The sequence below is a fragment of the Lissotriton vulgaris genome, chromosome 3_1 (assembly GCF_964263255.1).
Source record: "Lissotriton vulgaris chromosome 3_1, aLisVul1.2, whole genome shotgun sequence".
NCBI classification, from domain to species: Eukaryota; Metazoa; Chordata; class Amphibia; order Caudata; family Salamandridae; genus Lissotriton; species Lissotriton vulgaris.
The window spans coordinates 1,140,504,512-1,140,521,352 of record NC_141689.1 but is presented as its reverse complement, the minus strand read 5'-3'; the positions used below and the strand labels follow the sequence as shown (position 1 = coordinate 1,140,521,352).

Below are 16,841 nucleotides of genomic sequence, written 5' to 3'. Positions count from 1 at the left end.
GGGAAAACCACTCATGTAAAATTGTCCCAACACACCACCTGTTCTTTTGTAGTAAGGAACGAGGTGAGATGGGTTAGAGCTGCCTCTTGAATTCCTATTGCCTTCAGCAGTTGCGTCAATACCAGATGGTTCACTGTATCGAACGCGGCTGATAGGTCAAGAAGTATCAGGACGGATCTACCACCTTTGTCCAGCTGTTTACGTATTTCCTCCGATGCCATGATTAACACGGACTTTGTCGGGTGCCTTGGTCTAAAGCCATGCTGTGTTGAATCCAGAAAATCATCCACATCCAAATAGCGAATTATATCTTGAATTGATTTTTCTAGTATTTTTGCCGCCAGTGGAAGGCAGGATATAGGTCGGTAGTTTTTCACCTCAAGTAAATTAAGAGAGTGTCTCTTTAAAATTGGTCTAATACATGCTTTCTTCCAAGAGACTGGATAGGTTCCTGAACTAATGACGTTGTTCAGAAGCAGAGTTAGATTGGTACTGATAATATCAGAGGCAGATGTATTATTGGGACAGGGATCAGTCGGAGACCCAGATTTTGTATCTAATAACAGCTCGTTAACTTTGACCATAGTTAATGAAGAGAAACTGACAAGTCGTGGTGTCAGAAATAGACTACACCGACGGGGAGTCCGGTCGATGCCGGGACCTCTCTATCAAGATTATTGTAGACCGTACTGACCTTCTCCTGGAAGAAATTAGCCATTTTGTCACAAAGGGCTTGGTCCGGTATAAATTTATTCACCTGTTGCAGTTTGGACAAGGCCGTGACGGTCTTAAAAAGCTCTCTCAGCTTTAATTTTATTAGTAAAATAGTTTGTTTTAGTGCTTATAATCACTGCCTTATAATCAGCTAGTGCTAGGTTATAGGTGTGTTTACCTTGATAACTATATTCTGCCCTCCATGCCCTTTCTGCTCTTTTATACTTAGATTTAATAGATTTGAGGTCTGAGTTAAACCAGGGAGATGAGGTTCTATTATTGCGGACTTTGGCTATTCTTACTGGGCCAACTGATCTATGGCTGCTCTAATCCAGCCATCAAAATTGTCTGCCTCTTTGTTAGTGTCTGCCACTAACAAAAGTGGGCTTTTATCTAGAGTCTCTACAACGTCTTCTTTCTTATTTTTTTTGTGCAATCTTATTTTGGCAGGGGGCAGTTTGTTTAACTGTAATCTGGCATTATCCATGAAGAATAGATTAAAATGGATGGCCCTATGTTCAGTCCAAATAAGAGGTGATACTTTATCCACTGTGAATATTGGGATTGTTCGTGAATATACCATTCAGAGTATGAAGGGCCTTATGCGTGGGCTCTAAGACTAAATATGTTAGTCTGAATCCTTCCAGATTGTCTAGTAGAATGGAAGTATCCACATTAATGTCACTCTCCAGGTGAAAGTTGAAATCCCCAAATATCGTGAAGGTAGAATGTTCCGGGCAGGATTCCATAAAGATCTGTAATCCTTGGATAAATAGGGCTTTTGGTCCAGGCGGCCTATATATAAGTAGCCCGGGGAAGGATATAGCATAGGAAATTTTTATGTTAAAGGACATAGCTTCTGCTCCAGGCAGCTGAATAGGCTCAAAAGTAGCTTTGAGCCTAGACCTGTCATTAATTGCAAAGCCGCCTCCCTTTTGCCCCATTCTGTCCACATTGGACATTGCGTATTCTCTTGGTACAGCAATAACCCAGTCGGACTCTGACGTTTCGTTGACCCAGGTTTCTGTTATTAAGACCACATCAGGAGTTGCTGTTTGCAACAGCGATTCAAATTCGTACTTATTCTTAATCACTGATCTAGTGTTATGCAGTATAGCCTTTAGCACGTTAGCAGTAGGTCTACGGTGGTTGTTTTTCCCTATTGGGGTAGTATGTGGAGGACCAAAGGCCAAGGTAGCTACATCAAGTAAGTTGTTGTTCCCACCAGAAGGACTATGAGCAGGCAGGCTTAAAGGAAGGTTCAAGACCATTAAGGGAAAGTTGCAGGCATTAGCGTGAAATGGATGCTGATCTTTTCTCACAATCTGAGTGGTAGGATTGCAGTGCTTACCCTTATTAAGTAAAAGACACACAATTGATGGATGGAATGCAGAACAAATAAAAACAATCACCCTCAGTAAAGAGATCGGGATTGAATCCATCATTCTTCTGCTCACCATGCCACCCCATTTTAGACCTGGCAATATGCAAATTAGTGTTGACCCTGTGCCTCATGGGAGCAGTCCAGCCCAAACTGCCAAGCCAGGTCCTCCCTCGACCGGAGACAAGTATCCTAGGACCGGTTTCAGGGTTTCACCCCTCATCAACCAGGATAGCTTGAATCCAGTTGCACAGTGAGCCCGGGAGCCACGTTTGGGCATACCCAGCTCACATAGGGCGAGAAAGCAAAAGACACACAATTGATGGACGGAATGTAGAACAAATCAAAACATTCACCCCCAGTCAAGAGATCTGGGTTAAATCCATCATTCTTTTGCTCACCATGCCACCCCAGTTAAGACTTATCCATTTGGAAATCAGCCTTGACCATGTGCCTCATGGCAACTGTCTAGGCCGAACTGCCAGGCCAGGTCCTCCCTGGACCGGAGACAAGCATCCTAGGACCGGTTTCTGGGTTTCACTCCTAATCAGTCAGGACAGTTTGAATCCAGTGGTACAGTGAGCCCGGGATCCCCGTCTGGGCATACCCGGCACACTTAGGGCGAGAAAGCAAAAGACATGCAATTGATGGACGGAATGCAGAACAAATCAAAACATTCACCCCAAGTCAAGAGATCTGGGTTAAATCCCTCATTCTTTTGCTCTCCATGCCACCCCAGTTTAGACCTGGCAATATGCAAATCAGTCTTGACCCTTAGCCTCATGGGAACAGTCCAGTCTGAACTGCCAAGCCAGGCCTTCCCTGGGCCGGAGAAAAGCATCCTAGGACCAGTTTCGGGGTTTCAACCCTCATCAGCTAGGATAGCTTGAATCCAGTGGCGCAGTGAGCCCCGGACCCCATGGGCAACATGACTACCATGTTGTACTGCAACAAGGAAAGCAGAGTGGATTTTGGATCGTGTGCTAGGAGTTGCTGGATCCCTGGAGGTACCGGGAAAACAAAACCTCTCCCTGATCACCAACCACCTTCCATGGTCTCCCAAATGCTTGAGAGGATGAGCTGAGCAGGAGTTGTCTGGCGTACCACGAGTGGTGTCTCTATACCGAGATGGTGAGGGGTGTCTTAGCAATACCTTATTGTGGACACAGTGAAAGGATAATTTTTGGCCCTTTCAGCTTTGTTATGTTTACTTGACCAGCTGTTGTTTAAATCGGAGTGACGTGTTTTCTAAATGGCTTGACACACATTTCATGCAAGCCATTTGTTATATCCCAGTGTGGCCATAGTCTGGTCAATAACATATCTTTTTTGCATGCCCTTTAAGCTAATACACTGTTGTTCCCTGAGACTCTTGACTCTGAAGACAGTCTTTGTCATTTCCATCACATCCACGTAACATGTGAGTGAACTGTACATGCTGTTGGAACATTCAACCTACACCACCTTTTACCCATACAAATTGATGTTGAGAATTCTGCCATAACACCCATTCATGATGGCCAATCGATCACTCTGCCAGTGTCTTTGCTCCCCCTGTTCACTCAAAGGAGGAATACACAGCATTATTATTACCCCAAAAAATCACTTTGCTTTTACATCGACCAAACAAAGGACTATCGGGCAGACGATCAGCTCATTAAAGGATTTTTAGGTTCGGAAAACGGCAAAGCAGTGAAAGTGAGAACCTTGTTGTGGTGTTCAAAGACAGAAGACTATGGTAAAGCACCAAGCAGATTTATTGGACTTGAAAGGATGAAGATCACTCTGAAGCCCACGGACTCCAGTCCACTTCAGTCTCCACCAACCTTCCAGTAAATTTCAAACCCCAAACATGCTATAGAATTCAAACTACACAATCCTTTCATACAGAAGCTGCAAGAGGTAATTAAGATCGCAACTAGGCTTGTGTGAAATCAAATACTACATGTTTTTTTCTTTCACAACATATATTTTTTTAAACCAACAATAAAACAACAAAAACAATACAAAAGAAAAAGGAAAAAATAAATAAAGGAAAGCAAAAGTAAATTTACAAACCAGTTCAAGCATTAGCCCTGCATGGTGAAGATGACTACAGAAGATACAATCGTCCTTAACCTGTAATATAAAGAGGGTTCCCTAACCCCAACAGGCACCTTGTGCTTACAAACACAACACTGTGTTACCTGTGACCTGAATGCTTGTCTGCCACCATTAAAGGAACTATTTCCCTGATCATACTCACTTTCTGGAGGAGCTTCCCTGTCTTCTTGAGTAGCTTCTTGTAATTGAACATATCTACATCCAACCTTAACCACTTTCGCTACCTTCTACCAATATCACCCAATAACACGGACATCAATGCTACATACTTACCTTACAAAAGGGAATTTTTTTATACAAACAGGGACTCCCAAACCAAAAGTTTAACACATGCTTTTTTTACATCCTAGTAACATTTTTGTTAACATTGTGCACTTTCAACTTTTTTCCTTACAAATTAGTGAAGATCTCGAATAGACACATTTTGATTCAACTAGTTTGACATCCAAACAGGTTGTACTTTTTCTCCCCCTCAATAACTCAAAAGGGGAAACATTGGTAGAAGAATGATGCGTAGTTCTGTAAAACCATAACATATAACAGCAGTAGACACACCACAGCTATGTGACAGAGCCCAACTTATACATTCCCCAAAAACTTTATTCAAATGTCCAACCAGACTACTGGTCTGAGGGTGGTATAGAGAACTCTTGGGATGCCTAAAACCACTCATCTCTAGAAACTCTGTGGAAATTGGCCTTTTTAGGGGCCCACCGGTGCAGAGGTTTACCCTGATCTGTCCACTGGTCTTTAAACCAACAAAATAGTGATTGGCACGGAAGCTGAAATATCAAGAAAACAAATGTATTAACACTCATTAGTGGGACTACATCAATACAACACCCTTGGGCACTGTATGAGGTAGTACAAGGAATACAGAAACCATGGTGCTGATATGCCTGATTTTTTGCTGAGTAAGCATGGAGACTCAAAGAGGAGGTACAGGCATATACAGGAATAGTTATTGACTAACATGGGCAGACAGAAATCACTTGGTCATCAAAGTGGGGGGGGGGGAAATAATTGTTTACTTCCGTTGCAAATGCCTGACCATTACATTCTAAAACAGGTGCATTCTAGCAGCTACAGGCCTTTCTGAGCTCATACATTGCTCTGGCTTAGACTAGAAGGAGGTAACTAAAGCTGATGACTCGGGCAGAATAGAAAGGCAGGCAACAGTGAAGACAGCAGAATCACATGGCTAACACATGGCTAATGCAAATGGATGCCTCAAACAAAAATGGCTTCAGCTTATGCTAACAGTCATTTCTGCGATTTTCACAACTCTTTGATTTCTGATGAAACAAATTGAAGCGCCTTGTGAGGGACAAGAAAGTTAGAAAAGCCTTCTCTCATGAATACATCCTACAAAAATTCAACCAATGTTGGCATCCAGCTCACCAATAAATCTGACCTCTATCCACTTGGAGTAATAATCAGTAAGCACCAAAACAAAATGTGAGTCATGTGATAGAGAATTTGATGATACCATTAAATCAATGATAAGTTTCAACAATGGACCTGAAGGTATTTCAGTAGGAATTGCCTTTAAGGTTCCTCCTTCTAAATTCCAAAATGTCATCAAAATAGCAGAACAACTCAATTTTGCCACCTGCATAGGACACCGGAGAGCAATCTAGTGGCAACAACCATCTGTCTTTCCAAGTGGACCGAAATAGTTCTTGGGTGATGATGGTAATCCTAACACCTACATCTACTAACAAATGTAGAATCTCATCCCAAACCTGAATGTCAGCATAAGAATCTACACTCTCAGGTGGATGGCCTCATTTTGTATCACACTCACCAACTACCAAGATCACATATTTAATTTCATTGATAAGGTCCTCTGAGTCACTCTCCTTATCAGCAGAAACATATGCCATCTTTCCACTCACACGTCTGGTACATTGGTAAATTTTCATGAAATTCAGCAATTTATTACATAACCTCCAATACACATTTTTTGCTTCGCAAAAATGTTCCTCCTTTCTTGTAGTTTTGATTTCCACCCCTGAAGCACACATTAGTTTGTTTGAAGAAGTGGTTAGGTTTTTTTGGGTTTTGTACCCTTGTTACTATCGACCATAAAGCGAACTGGATTAACATGTTCACTTAACTTGTCATCTAACTCCCTAGCAGGTTTTTGAGATGTTTCAGAACCTTTAGGAATTATGACAGTTTCCTACAATGAGACATTACCCAATGAAAGAAGCTTTTGACGAATACCTGTATTGGTACAATGACTAATGATATGGTCCCAAATCAGTTGGCCACTGAAGTTCTCAAACTAACTCTCAGCTACCAGTTTACCTAAAGCTGTGACATAGTTACCCACAACTTCACTCAGTCTCTATACTCTCCTACAATAATTGTGCCTTGAGACAACCAAGCTCGGTTTGGCACCCAAACCTGTTCACCAGCTTCTTGGTGGCCTTTTAGAATTTATCTAACTTCTCACCATTGACTGACCCCAAAGTCTGGGAGCTGTTTAAATGTTGATCTCTCCTCAAATCCAAAAGAATGGAGCAACAGGTGTTTATTCCTGTCAAGTCTAAACCGTGATGCTCTAATTGCCCCCAAATAGGTTTCAAAAGTATCAAACCATTGCCTCTAAGGAATAGGTTGATCACCTGGAGTATCAAGAAATGGAGGTGGAGGATTACCTTACTGCATGGTGTGTGCTAAACTAAATTTAAAGAAAAACAATGTAGTGACAAGGAATGTTCTACACAAACGAAAACAGTCAATTACACAGTCAAAAAACGCATCACCACACTGTAAATACAAGATGTGAGTGTAACCATGCCTTACTGGACATTGATTAAAATAATATCAAACAAGGTGTGCACATCACCATGTATTGTGTGCAGTAAAATATAAAGACTTTTCAAGGAACTGTTTTTTTTAGTTTTTTTTTATAAATGATGTACCTCGCCATTATTCACTTTTTCCCCCTCACTTACGGAAGATACTGGGAGAAAACCAAGGACCAAGCCAAGCATCACACCCCTTTTCTTACAATGCAGGCTATAGAAAGAGACGCTGGGCAAATGTCTGCAGACGTCACACCCCTTTTCTTACAGTACAGGCAGTAGAAAGAGACGCTGGACTAACGTCCCTGTTATGACCACTGATATCACACCAATATGCGTTCCCAGTGCTTTGTTGAAATAGACGCTGGACACGTGCTGGACAGCTGTAACGGAAAGTGCGCTACAGGAATTACGACTCTCTTTGGCTGGAACCAGACACGAACCAAAACTCCACAGTCTCGACACAACCTGGCTGGAACCATGAAACAAAAGCCTACAAACACCTGTGAAACCGCAAGGATATTTTACCACGAGGTCCAAGCTGATGTTCACGGAAGAAAATCAGACGTAGTCTTCACACTGTAAGCAGGGATATCATAAGGATTTTGCAGCCACGCATATTAAGGGGGCCCCTGTTCGTAACAGCTTTGAGTTGATTATCCAGTTTCTACTCTTTCATGCCCTCTTTGGCTCATTCACTGAAGGGGCACAGGCACACTACCCACATTCTAGATGTGTCTAAATCTAATATTCAGGGATAGTGATGTATGTGTGTTTTCAATATTGTAACACAGCAGCTACTCACTGATTTTGCAAATCTAGATGGCATCCTCCCATTTCTCATTCATGAGGTCCTGTTTTGATCTTAAAATAATCTTTTTATGGATGTTGCTTGAAACATAAATACAACATTTCTCTGCAAAATGTCTGTAATAGACTTTGACACATCAACCACATTAAAAATAAATTAAATGAAAACTGTATTTAAAACAATCTGTTTAAGAATTATTCAAGGTCATCAGGTCAAGACTCTGCAGAACTGAAAGGCTGGTGCCCTGGGCCAGAGCACACTTTGCCCATGCCTTAAAATGTCTCTGACTGTAAGTAAGCACACGTTCTTGCTCTGCGGAGTGGTTTGACGCTCCTTGCTGCAATTTCTAGCTGGAGTTCAAAAGATACAAGACTGTTTGTAAAGTGCGAAGCAGGTTTATTGGAGTTGTACAGGGCGAAAACCACCCAGAAGAGTACAGGCTCCCAGTCCGCTTCAGTCGCCACCAACCTTCCATTACATTTCAAACAGCTTTCTACAGGATGTAAACCACTCAAGCCTTCCATACAGAAGATCCATGAGGTAACTATGTTAGCAACAACGATTGTGTGAAATTAAATAGTTTAATTGTCTAGGTTGCTAGCCTTCTTTAACAAAATCTGCTATGAACTGGCCTAGAAGCAGGCCCTGATGGCCTGCACACCCATTCCACAAGGGCCAAGGAAGTTCCAACGGTGTTGTTAAGAGGGGTCCTTGTTCTAGATCCATAGTCGTATACATACATAGGGGTTGCCCAAATGATTCGACATTACCTGGGCGAGAAATTCTCCTAAACAAGAAACAATGATGTAAATATGAATTAGTCACTGGTGATGTATGTAATTATGCAGAACAATATTTATTCAGATTTTTTAACAAGATACATAATCTTCACCCCATGTACAGGTACCTGAAGTGTGTAAAATATAACACTTATGACATGCAAACCTACAAATATTAATACAAATAGTGAACCATCCCTTTTTGGAAGTCGCCTTAACCAGTTTTTTTGGGGTATCCTCTGTCTCTTAGTTTATTAGTGTGGTGGCGTTCCTGAAGTAGTCATCTTTGTTGGAGCAATTCCTCCGGATCCTCAGGAATTTTCCATATGTCAGGTTTTCCTTGAGATTCTGAGAGTGACCACTGGAGAAATGTAACAAAGTGTTACAGTTGGTTGGTTAGTGTATAGGTCAGCCTGAATGAACCCTGTATTGTTATATATCTAAAGGTTGAGAACGTTAATTTTCTCCTTGTGACTAGTCATGATAAATTTAAGGTCTGGTGCTCTATTGTTGAGCCAGCCGTGGAATGATGCCAGGGAAGATCTAGTCCCTTCTCATAACATCAACACATCATCAATATAGCGGAACCAGTGTGTAATGGATTTTCAGAAAGGGTTACAGTCTGTGTAAATCCATTGTTTCTCAAAATATGGCATAACAAGGTTGGCTACTTCTGGGGTGAAGCTTCAGCCCATTGCTACGCCTTTTATCTGTAGGTACAGATTGTCTTTAAAGGCAAAAAAATTCAGTTTCAGGCTTAACGATGCTAAGGATATCAAGAACTCTATAGATATTTCATGTGGTGCGGGTCTGGAATAAAGGATGACCCTCTATACTTCTAGTGCCTTGTGGGATGTTGGTATATAAAGCTTCAATGTCAAAAGTAACTAGAAACTGTTGTGACTAATCAAAAGGAAGCTCTTCTACCTTATTGATGACGATTCACTCATCACAATAATTATGCAAACAATGATACATTTCTTGTTTTGTATAGTGCAGTTATTCACAATTTATTGATATTTCCCTGAATTCATCAGTTCAGTGCCAGCGGATGTTGTGCAACGGGTGAGGGGGTGGGGGAGCAAGGGCGGGGCACAGATGTTTCCTCTATATATGTTCCATTCATCCATATTTGTGTCTACTTTCAGGGCACCATCTGGCTACATACACTGTTTTTCCCTTATCATGCACCAGTCCATGTCTTTATTCCAAGCGCTTACTGTTGGCACAGTTGCGGCCCCCCCATAGTTGAACAATATTGCGATTGGCAACCGGATGACCCAATGTTACCCAAGTTTTCTCTTTATTATTTATATCTGTTCAGATATTCAATAGGTACCTTTTAACTTCAAGCTCTAGTTTACACCTCAACACCGCCTCCATGCATTGGAGCACTCCCCGCCAGTAGCCACTGATCTGGGGGCACTCCTACATCATATTTATAAACGTGCCCTCCTGGTCACATTGCTGCCCGCATCCCGAATCTTCCCTGTACCCCATCTTAGCTAGTGTTGGGCTGGTGTAATATATTCAGTGAATTATTTTTAATTGCAGCAACTTTAGTCTGGACGAGATTGTGACCTCCCTGGGAGAGGCCAATGCTTCCTGCCATTCATCATCATCCAAACTGTGATATATCTGTATCTCATTTACTACAGAGTTGCAAGAGGGGGTCTGAAGTGTGGTTAACCACTTCGCCGCACGACAAATTCCGCTGCGGTTTCAAGGGGGGCTGGGGGTGACGCTCGGGTCGTCTGGACGGCTCCCGGCCGTCATGAGTCACAGTGGCTGTGTGCTCATGACGGCCTGGAGCCGTCCGAACTCCGCCCACTGATTAATTCTCCCGCACAGGCGGGGAATTAATCGCATGTGGGTGGAGCAACAAAATTCGGACGGCTCCCGGCCTTCATGATCACACGTCTTGCGTGAGTCATGACGGCCGGGAGCCGTCCTGTGCATGGAAGTAGTTATTATGTTTCTGATAAGGTCAGGGATATTGCTTTTTTGGGCATGTACCCATCTAGGAGCCTGCCTTCCAGTGGCGAGGCCTCAGGGGGAGTCTCCCCTCTCGGGATTTGTGCCATCAGGGCGTGACGCACCTGCAAGTATCTAAATCTTTCTGTATTTGTCATTTCATGCTCTTGCTGTAGGAGTAAAAATTAAACCACATCCCATTTCTTCCATAAGTCTCCCACATTGGATATCCCGATAAAATCCCATCCATCAAAGCCTTTAGTTTTCCTGAGCATACCCAATTGCTCCTAATCCCACAAGGGTGTACAGCCAGTGTGATTTTTTTTTTTTGCCCAACCTAGACTTATTGGCGGTATGCCAAACTTGCACAGTGTCTCGTGGGTCCTGTGATTTGTATTTTTTTTGCGGGCCTGGAATAGAGCACCCCTACATAGGTACCACCAGGCAAGAGCCATCTATCCATTCTATACCCGGGGTCATCAAAGGGCCGATATGTGCAGTTGTTGATGGCTATTAGGTGTAACGCCTAGTAGTATTTTTCGATGTCCAGAAGTCCTATTCCCCCGTCATACCATCCCCTCACCAATTTTCGGAATGCTATTCGGGGCTGCCCTCTCCTTCAGAGCAATTTTCTCTGCGCACCCTCCACAGCCTTAAAATATGGCGTGGGCACGGGGTTGGGGGAGTTGTGCAAAACGTATAGAAAGCACCCCAGAGACATCATTTTAAATAGCACTGCTCTCCCTCAACAGTGACAAGAGGAGGGCCTTCCAGTGTGTCACATCATTTTTTAATCGCTAGAGCGGGGCTGGAGATTGTATTCATAACTCAACTTCTGGTCGGTGTGATGTATATGTCAAGGTATTTAAAACCATCTTTGGCAAACGCTATTGTACAACCCTACAACCCTTGGGCAGGGCAGGACTCTATGTAGTGAGGCCCAAGGCAATGCCAGGTATAACAGGATATCATCGGCTTAGAGGGAGATGCGATCCTCCCAGTCCTCTGACCACCTCAAACCACGTATAATAGGATCTTTCTGAATCCATTCTGCAAGGGGTTCAAGTGTTAGATCAAAAAGAAGGGGGGGGGCAGTGGACAACCCTGTCTGATCCCTCTTTTAAGGGTAAACACTTCAGATTTTTTGTTGTTTACAACTATTGGTGCGAGTGGGTTCATATATAAAAGCCGAATCCATCCTGTAAAGCTGGGACCAAATCCCAAACTTCCCAGGACCGCAAATAGGTAGGGCCATTCAATCTTGTCGAATGCCATAGTGGCGTCCAGTGACACCACCGCATCTTCTCTCAGTGTGTTTATGCGCCCCATCACCCTGTGCAGTCGACGGAGATTGAGTACTGTGTAAAACCTGACTGGTCTGGGTGGACCAGCCTCGAGATAACCTGGAACAGGTGAGACGCCAGTAGTTTCGCCAATATTCTGGCCTCAGCATTTAATAATGGGATGGGTCTGTATGATGAACATTTATTTTGGGGTTTTCCCTCCTTATGCATGACGACCAGTGTGACGATACTCTGTTCTCGGGGGAGCCCACCCCTCTAATGGCTCTCTTCAAACATGGCTCTAAGTTACGGGGCAATTCTGTCAGGTTTCAATTTGTACAGTTCGATTGGGAGACCCCGGATTGGAGTCCCCTGATTGCTTGAGCTACCTCGTTGTTTGTGATGTCACGTTCCAGAAAGCCAGTGTCTTCTATTGACAGTGTGGAGAGTGTCATATCCGACAATAAGGCTCTCGAGTCTTCCTCTGGGAGGAAGGTGTAATAACTATAGACTGACCTGTAGCGCCTAGCGAATTCATCCGCTATCTCCTGTGTGTCTGTGATCATTTCACCTGACTCTCTTGTTAACTCTGTAACAAGGCGATTTGCATATTCTCGTTTATCAAGCCATGCTAACAGTTTCCCAGCTTTATCTCCCAGCTCATATAGCCTGCCTTGCTTGTTTCTGCTTAGAGTTTTTGCCATGTCAGTGGTAAGGTTGCTATATTCCACTCTCTTTAAGTTTAAAGTATGCATCGAGTCCTCATTCCCTTCGCTTTTTCCCTCACTCTCCAATCGGAGTATATCTTTTTCCAGTTCCTCCACCTCTAGATTTCTATCCTTGCGTGCCCCAGCAATCTGAGAGATCACCTGTCTGCGTACAACTGTTTTGAAGGCCTCCCATAGTGTTTGGGCGGACCCCACTGATCCTTCATTCTCGTGGGAATATTGTTCTATTACTTGTGTGATTCTTTCTTTCACTACTGGAAGGCTGAAGTACCAAGGGTTAATTGGTGCTATTCTGCCCACATGTCTCTCCCCCACCAACATTCAAGCCCATATCGGAGAGTGGTCAGAGATGCTCCGTGCCAGATGCCGAATTTCTTTAATGCTTCCCGATTCTGTCACTGGAATAAGAATATAGTCTACACGGGAAAGACCTTTGTGTGCCCCCGATTGGAATGTGTAGTGTGTCTCATTGGGGTTGTGGACAAGCCATGCATCCACCTACCCCATTGCATCCAGGAAGCCGGAATCCGAAGCTGTGAGGGCCCTAGGTCCCGGGGGGAAACCGGTGAAGTCTCCCCGATATGACTGAGTTGAAGTCCCCCCCCTACGAGCAGCCGCCCCTCCGGGAAATTATATTGTCCAAGTCTTTGAAAATCGAAACTTGTAGTCCCGGTGGGACATACACTGACACTGTGGTGAGTGTTTCACACTCCCATCTCCCCGTCACCGCAGCATACCTGCCACCTGCGTCAGTCCAGGTGTGCACAGTTGCCAAAGGGAAAGATCGCCTTGTCATGATGCTCACTCCCCTAGATCCCTTGGCAAAACCTGAGCTTACTACTAAATGATACCCCCACCTTGACAAAGCCCTACAGGTGTTACCAATTAAGTGTGTCTCCTGATGTAGGATTACCTCATGGGAATGCCTTTAGACAAACTGTAATACTATGCTTCTTTTGAGTGTATCCCCCAAACCATTACCATTCCAAGACAGGAATTTAATATTTTTGTCTATCAGTGAACCCATGATTGTGATCCCTTGTATCTGCTGCCCACCCATTCCTAATTATGCCCAATGCTGTTTTGTCATCTAACATACAAATTGACACAAACCACACCCAACAACCCCCTCCCTGCTCCCCTGCACTCTGGGCGTAGAATTGCCCATCACCCCAACTATGCAGAGTGCTTGTCACCCAAACTCTGAACTAATTGTAGATTAAAAAGGGGTGTACTAGCATCTCCAATGCCTACCCACTGTGTGTATTGTACATACTACTCAGTCTAGGCGATTTAAAAGTATTTTTCAAGTCACTTAGTGTTTCCAGGCCATCTCTGTCTGACGGCGATACAGCTCAGAGGTGGCTCCTGTCGGGCTCCGCTACTCCACCGGCCTTTCTTTTGTAGCTGAACGTGTAGGTTTCTCAATCGGATCCAAGTGCTTTGTCGGAGGTATCTCTCTTCTTCGTGTGTCTTTGTTCTGTTTTGACGGTCTCCATCCATCCAACCAGTCCGCTGCTGCCTCCGGAGTATCGCAGAACCAGGCCCTTCCTTCTGCCTCAATACGGAGTTTCTCAAGAAATAGCATTGAATATTGGACATCTTTAACCCTTAGCCCATGAAGGACGGTCTTTGCCTCTGGACATTGATCGTAAAGTCCGAAATGAAGGTGATTTCACTATTTTCATTCATGACTTTGGCGGGGGTGGGGTCTGGAGTATTTTGTCTCTGTCCCTGAAATGGTGAATCTTCTCCAGCATGGGGGTGCCCCTGGTTTAGGTCTTTCCCCCGGACCATGTGTGCCCTTTCCACTGTAAAAATATTTGACAGGCCCTTAGGTTGCAAGTAATTGATTATTAGGTCGTCGACAAACAGGTTTGCGGCAGGTCCTTCCGACTTTTCGGGCACACCAATAATTCTCACGTTATTCCAACAGGATCGCCCTTCATAGTCCCCAAGCTTACTTTGTCAGTTTCCTGAAGGTCTGAAGGTCTGGAGGTCTTTGATTTCCTGTTGCAATAGTTTGGTGTCTAGGTTAAGTTTTGTTGTGATTCTGCCATGGTCTTGACCTTTTCGGCCATTTTGTGCAGGTCAGCTCTTGTAAGTGTGACCTCTGTCGTGATTGAGTCCATTCTGTGCTCCAAAGATGTGCGCACTCCCAAGATGGCGTCCATAATGTCTTTCAAGGTCGGATCCTCCTTTTCTGTACTCCGCCCATCCGCTGTGCTACTTTTCATTATTGTGTCTGATTCAGCTGCCTTCTGGATTGCATATTTGTCTAATTTAGTCTGGTGTGTTCCTTTTGTGCCCATTGTCACTGTTGTTTCAGCTCTGTGCAGGGATTCACTTGCTTAGACCCAGCACTTGATCCTGGGAATTTGGTGTGCCTTCCGGCCTGCAGGGGTCTCCCTCTCCCCCTAAACCACCCCTCCCCCCCCCCCCCCCCGAGAGGGTCCGCAACAGTTTCTTTGGAGGCGGGTTCTGTCGCCCCTTACTTAGCTGCCCCACCCCTCCTCCCGCTGCGACTCCACTACTCTCTTGGACACGTGTTAATGCAGATCGAAACCCAGAGACCGCAACTCGGGTAATGTTTTTGCCAAGTGGTCCCAGCGAGGCTAAGGCGGCCGAAGAATAACTGGCACAAGGATTAACACCTCCTTCCAGACCGCTCTGGCCTAGTTTTGTATGCTCTGTGATTTTGGCTCTGGAGCCCCGATGCAGTCCACACCGTAACTGGCCTATGACCTTCTGATCTGCTGCGACCACCCCAGTCAAATCTCAGGTTCCAAGATTTTCGGCTATTTCCACAGCACTCCTCACATGTACCCGCCTTTATTTGGGTGCACCTATGTCCCAATGGGGAGTGCCTGTTGCTGCCCACCTCTCGTCCGATCCTAAATGGCTGCTTAATCCCTTTATTCTTGCTGATTTAGTGACATCTACGCTGAGCAGTCTTTGTGTGGTCGTTCGCCAAATCAAAATGTCGGGCGCACCTTCCTTCTTACTTTAAGGAGAGCACCATTCTTTTTCCCTTTCTTCCGGTCTCCTGCGCTTCAGCGGAAGTCCGGGTCTGTCGACTGTTCTCTAATTCATATTTTCATGGTGGAAAGTATTTTGCGCAGCAATGAATTCCCATATAATACCATTGTTTCTTGTTTAAACTAGATCTCTACCAGGCTGCGATATAGGTGTCAGGGCATATGTTTTCAAAACACTACTTCCTTGTCAGCCAGGTGTGGCTGTCAGGTCACTTTACCTGCTCAGTCTATAGGACATTTTGGTCAGAGTCCTCTTCCCAGACACTCCACCCCTGGAAGGGAATGCTATGGTACCTATTCTAAAGGTGAGGTAAATGTTGTTAAAAGTATCCATCAGACAAATATGTTACTTACCTTTGGTAATGCTCTTTCAGGTGGGTACTAGATCTAACCACAGATTTCTCACTGGCCGCTCACCTTTCCATTCTGTGGAGCTGTCTCTTTGATAGAAGGTCCCATGTTACTGATCAACACACGGTCACATATATTTTGCCTTTGCTTCGTGTCTCCAGAGTCAGAAGGAGAAGGAGAAAAGAAACTGACATCAGTACACTGGGGTGGAGCTTAAATGTAGCCCTGCTTTGGCACTTACGGGGCGGTACGAAGTTACCATGCAGTCATATGTCAGCACCTACAGGCACGCGTGAACATTGCTGAATAATTCTCAGGATCCAGTCCGGCACCTTGGGATATTCAAAGGGTGAGGAATCTGTGATTAGATAGAGTATCCATCAGAACGAGTGTGCAGGAAGATAAGTGCTTGTCATTCTCTGTTCTTCTATTATCTGGAACTTATTCTCATGTGATGGCGTGTGTCTTTCAGGTCTTTTCGGAGCCAGATCCCCCTTCAGTGATTTTGCAGTGTGATTCGGAAAAGGCTGCTCCGAAACCTTCACCGAGGCGCAAGGTAAGGCTGACACTTCTGCAGTGGTGCAAGCTTGGTTTTGTTGGGTGTCTTATTTATGAACAAGCAGTTGTAATTGTGTTGAAACAGTCAAAGCCTACCTCGGGGCATTCTCCCCTATAAGACTTGTAGCTGTATTTGATCTCTTGCTTATTTATGCGTGTTGCCATCATATCTGCTATTTGTTGAAGAGAGAAGTTGAGTAAAAGGAGGAATTGCTTAAACTCTATGCAGTTCCCATACTGACGGTTCAGTTTAAATAGTGATAGCTGTGCCTAGTTTCTGAGAGTTTACATTTGATAATTTCCCA

General features: G+C 44.2%; 1 protein-coding gene across 1 annotated transcript in view; it reads left to right on the top strand.

Moving 5' to 3' along the window:
- FAM13A (family with sequence similarity 13 member A) overlaps positions 1–16,841 on the top strand; it is a 1,072,469-nt gene that overhangs the window by 427,872 nt on the left and 627,756 nt on the right. The window contains exon 8 of the mRNA XM_086961617.1: positions 16,451–16,534. Within this exon, the coding sequence (XP_086817743.1) occupies positions 16,451–16,534 (84 nt within the window). The remainder of the gene's footprint in view (positions 1–16,450; positions 16,535–16,841) is intronic.